Below are 5,464 nucleotides of genomic sequence, written 5' to 3'. Positions count from 1 at the left end.
AATTATTTATTTGTGATAGTTTTAGTGCATAAAGTTCCTGTGACACTAAATTAGAGCATATAGGAAGGTTATTCCTGGTTAGGTTTCTGTGAGCTTCTGGTCACAAAATGTTTTTTCTTATGTATAATCTTATTCTGTGTTTCTGTTGAAAGATATTTAGTGCACAGTACATTGTTTCTTTTATTTTTTAATGCTTGAGAATCTCATACATGCGTATAATGTATTTTGATTAAATCTTCCCCCGCATTCCCCATTCCCTTCCCTCCAATTTCCCTCCTGTCCCCCTACCTCCACTTTTCATTCCCAACAACATAAACCCACTGAGTCTACTTAGTGACTGCCTGTGTGTGAATGCACGGACTTTGAAGATGTAGTCAGTTCCAGTAAGGGTGGCTCCCCTACCAATTGTGTAGCCCAGGCTGGCATCAGAATCATGATCTACCTGTCTCATCCTCCTAAGGGGTAGGATCACAGGCACATCCTTCATACTTGGCAGGGAGTCAATTTAAACAATGAAAGCTCTACCACATTTATAGAAGCCCCCCCAAATGTGTTTAGCATCTGAGTTGAAATGATAGGGGACAGCACTGTTTTATTTGACTTTAGCAGGGAATGTGTACAGGCCAACTCAAATTCTTAGCTGCTGCTAAGAGTTTGCTATATTTTATTATGATATTCAAAGACAACTATAGGAAAGGCTCTGAAGTAGGGATAACATGCTATTGAGTACAGCTCAGAGTTTGGTGAAATGTGAATACTCTTCACTAATTCTTCCCTGAACAAGAGAAATTACAAAGAAAGCTGAAAATCATTTTTGCCAAATAATGTAAAGAGTTTAACAATCCAGTGTTATCTAGGGTAGGGAAATTTGTTTTAATGTATTTATTCCAAGAAAGGAGGAAAGCACCACATCATTCTGAGCATGAAACTGGATTTCCTCCTGACTCCATTTTCTGTCTCCCTTTTAGTTTCCTTTTCTTTTTTAAAAAAAAATTGTTATTTTATGTATATGAGAATATTGCCTGCATGTATGTATGTGCACCCATTTTGTTCAATGTTGGAGAAGGTCAGAAGAGGGCGTCTTATTTCCCTGGAACTGGAGTTATGGTGGTTGTTAGCCACCATGTGGGTTCTGGGAATCAAACCTGGGTCCTCTGCAAGAACAGCCAGTGCTTTTAACTGCTGAGCCATCTGTCCAGCCCTTTTAGTTCCCTTTTCATAAATGGAACAGTACCCCCTCATTTGTAGTTTTACTTTCCTAGCATTAGTTACCTGTGGTCAATGGTAGACTGAAAATGAAATGGAAAATTCCAGAATGGGGCTTAAATGTTTATCACAGTATATTTCCCTGTTTAACGTATTTTATTATTATTTGTTGTTGCTAATTGTTGATTGTGTCTAATTTACAAGTTGTACTTTACCATAATTAAGTATGTTCAGGGAAATATGTAGAATGTATGGGGTTTCAGGCATCTATAAGGGTTTTGGAATGTGTCCCTCAGAGAAGGTAGAACTCCAGGAGATGTAAACATTGGGGTCAATTGGCAAGTGTCCATTGCTGTTCCTAAGCAACTGTTTAGTGTTCGCTGTTGAGCTGTTGACCTGTTTCCTCTTCCAGGTGCTGGATTAGATGATGGCCAGTGGCATTCAGTGTCCTTATCTGCTAAAAGGAATCATTTGAGTGTGGTTGTGGACGGCCATGTCACCTCTGCTTCTCTGTGGCTGGGGCCGGAACAGATTTATTCAGGTGGCATCTATTACTTTGGAGGTAAGAAACAGAGGCAGACCATATGGGCAACTGGACTGTTTGTATTCACTACTCCTCTGCTTGGAGATGACCTTCTGCTGTAGCCAGTGGGATAATTCCTCACCTTCTTTAAACATGGGAATGTTGGATGGATCAAAGGGACAAATTATGACCCAAAATGAATTTCTACAAGGCAGACTTACTTACGTTTACAGTTTCTGCAATGAGATTTATTTTAAGTAGCTCACTTTCTTCAGTTCTTATCTTTAAACCTTGTCACACTTTCCTAGTGTTAAGTAGCCTCTGTATATTGTCTTCTGATTTTATGGGTTGATTTTGCTGAGATATTTTTGCGATCTGCCTCTTTGCTGCCCTAGAACATCTTTACTACTTCCCTGCTGCCCAATACAAAAAGCAATATTATGTCAACGAACAAATAAATTAACTTGATTACTCATAGCAACATATTTGCTAAAGAAAAACAAATACACTGGTACATGTCATCAAACCAGGACACAGCCGGCAACATTAGGGCATCTTCCTTGGAGGGCAAGAATGAACGGCACATTTACCAGTCCCATGGATGTCTGATTAAACTAAAAGCTTGAAAAAGGAAACTTGAGAAATGAGAACAAATCCTTATAACTGAAAATTAAAGTGAAATATTCTTTGACGTTAGAAGTGCAGTTTTAAACTTATTGGTATTAAAACTTAGCTGTGACATGATATTTCCTATACTGTCATTGTTTTGTTGTTTTTGCATTGAGGTTTATTAGTTGGTTTTAGAATCATTTTTGAATATGGGAGATGTAGCCTAGTCTTCATTCATTACCAAGAAAATACAAATTATTTTCTAAGAAGTTTTGTAACCACATAGCTCAGTTCACCAGAAGTTACACACACACACACACACACACACACACACACACACACACACACATACAGCAAAGCAAAGCAAAGAGAAACAAAAACAAAAGTCTGGAGAGATGGCTTAGCAGGTCACAGTGTCTTCTGCTGTGGTAGAGGACCTGACTTCGGTTTCCTGCACCCACCTCAGACCGCTCACAACTGTCTATAAATCCAACTCCAGGCTCCAGGGGATCCAACAACCCTCTTCTGGCCTCTGTGGCCCCCACACCGCGCTCATCTCTCTCTATACATCCCTCCGCACGCCGGGGGGTCCCCCCCCCCTCTTGTCTCGTGTGTGTGTGTGTGTGTGTGTGTGTGCACACACACACACACACACACACACACACACACACACACACTTAATTTGAAAATTTTAAAAAAAAGTAAAAGAAACAAACACAGGGCTGGAGAGATGGCTCAGCAGTTAAGAACACTGGTTGTTCTTGCAGAAGACCCGGGTTGAAATCCCAGCACCCACATGGCAGCTAACAACTGTCCATAACTCTACTCCCAGGGGATCCAACAGCCTCTTCTGACCTCTGCAGGCATTGCATGACACAGGTGCACTTACCTACATGCAGGCAATACATGCATACATATAAAATAAAAATAATAAATAAAAAATTAAAGAAACAAACACAAGAACAAAACTGAACGAAATATAATCCATTACTCTGAAAACTAACAAAGGATTAAAATCTTTAAAAAATATAATTGTTCCCCTTACTAAGATTTGTTCATTTCTGAGTCAAATCGTTTCACAATATGTGATGGATTTTATGGTAATCCACTGGCACATGGTCTCATAATCAATAGTAAGATATATAGAGTAAGTTAACCAAGAGCTTTCATTTCAAAGGCGACTTAGAACTCAAGAAGAAATAAGAAAAACTGAACAAGCAAGCATATTGCTAAATGATACAAAATAAAAATAGAAGTTTAGATAAAACTGTTTATAAATCATGAGAACAAGATTTTTACCCTGAAAGTATTTTACATCCTTCATGTTCAGATTTAGCAACACTTAGCTATTTTATGTACATTTTCTCTCTGGTGATTGTTTTTAGACTATAATATTTTAGACTGAAATGTATCATATATGGACTCCATAATTTTTCACTTTATTATGATACGTATGTTACTTTCTATATTATTTTAAAAACATTTTGGATACTCTTAGGTTTATTGAAAAATTGCAAAGATATACAGAGATTTACTGTATACCCCACATCAAATTGCCTTTATTGTTCATATTTTGCATCATATGTACATTTTAAGGAACACTCATGACTTTTGGGTTTATGTGTGTGTGTGTGTGTGTGTGTGTGTTTGTGGTATATGTGCAGGTGTGTGGGGGTAGGCATGCATTCATTTGTGTATGTACAAAGACCAAAGGAGGACATCAGATGTTCTGTTTTCTTAAATTACACTTTATTCTCTTGAGACAGGCCCTCTCCTTGAAACTGGAGCTAGGCTATCACCTAGCATGCCCTAGTGATCCTCCTGTCTCCAGTCTCCAAGGCACTGAACTTATAGGCATGTGCAGGGTTATGCCAAACATTTTTTGTTGGTGCTGGGAATCTGAACCCAGGTCTTTATGCGTGCACAGCAAGTGCTCTTATCCACTGAGTTATCTCCCAAGGGTTTTAATGATTTTTTTAAAGGTATGCATACTATCATGCATATCTTTGCTTAATAGAGACTAAGTTTTTCATAAGTATTTTTCCCTCTAGGATTAGAATCATACATTTTGATCTCCTTAGTTAACTACTACCTGATTTAGAATTTATTCTTTTTTGTTCTTTGTAAGCTTACATGCATTTATGATATTCCTTAAAGAGATGTTGGAGGGCTTCCACAGTAAAATTCCAACTCCAAAGCTTTGTAGCAAAATCTAGGCTATCCCAACATTTTCAGGGTTGGGACACCCTGGTGCTTACAGAGCCTGATTGAGAAGGTCAGTCCTGAAAGCACATTATTAGGTGCAGGACATCGGGTTCCAGGTAGACACCACATCTTTCTCTGTGAATCTTTCTGGGACCATGAGCAACATCATGTTTAGGGACAGGGTAGAGTGGTGTCCCTTAAAGTGCAGACCTGGCAGGAGATCTGATTGCCTGGCTGGTAGAGGCGGTGGGATGACCACACTCTTCCAATTTTTAAATGAAAGTCTGAATGTCTTGTGTCCTTCCCCGAGTCCTGGGTAGACTGTGGCAGTGGGTCACCACTAAATTCTTCTGTTCTACATGGATAGGAATATGTTTATCACTAGGACCTGTTTTATCTGGGTGGAACATAGATTTTAGGTGGTCAATTCTTTGGCCAGTTATCTTCAAGTCTAAAAGAATAACAGCAATTAAACACAACAACAGGAAACTCCCCTCAAATGCCCGTCTTCCCTCTTCTCTGAGACCCCTGTCCCCCCATCAGTTCTCTTTTTCTTTTCTCTAAATTCAACTGCAAGTTCCTAGTTATCAGAATCCGGTTACTCTAACCTAGCTGCCATGTTCCACTGTGAAGAATTCATCTGCTCCCACAGCCTGGACTCTGAGCCCACTCTGAGGTCTTCAGAGGGACTGTCCTATTGACTTCGGGGATGGACTGCTACTCCTCAAACAGCAGCACTCTGAGATCCACACCAAACTATTCATCTATCACCTTGTTCCTTTTTTCCTCTTAACCTTTTCTTCTCTCAAATGAGTGCATTTCAAAAAGTCAAAGCGCAGCCTTTAATCCCAGCACTTGGGAGGCAGAGGCAGGGGGATCTCTGTGAGTTCAAGGCCAGCCTGGTCTACATAGTGAGTTCCA

The 5,464-nt window shown here is 39.5% G+C and overlaps 1 protein-coding gene across 1 annotated transcript in view; it reads left to right on the top strand.

Annotated features, from left to right (window-relative positions):
* Cntnap4 (contactin associated protein like 4) overlaps positions 1-5,464 on the top strand; it is a 303,201-nt gene that overhangs the window by 199,658 nt on the left and 98,079 nt on the right. The window contains exon 9 of the mRNA XM_008822985.2: positions 1,619-1,768. Within this exon, the coding sequence (XP_008821207.1) occupies positions 1,619-1,768 (150 nt within the window). The remainder of the gene's footprint in view (positions 1-1,618; positions 1,769-5,464) is intronic.

This window comes from Nannospalax galili, unplaced genomic scaffold (genome assembly GCF_000622305.1).
Source record: "Nannospalax galili isolate Female #2095 unplaced genomic scaffold, S.galili_v1.0 scaffold568, whole genome shotgun sequence".
NCBI classification, from domain to species: Eukaryota; Metazoa; Chordata; class Mammalia; order Rodentia; family Spalacidae; genus Nannospalax; species Nannospalax galili.
Note: the sequence above shows the minus strand (reverse complement) of the source record. Positions and strands in the feature narration are given on the sequence as shown.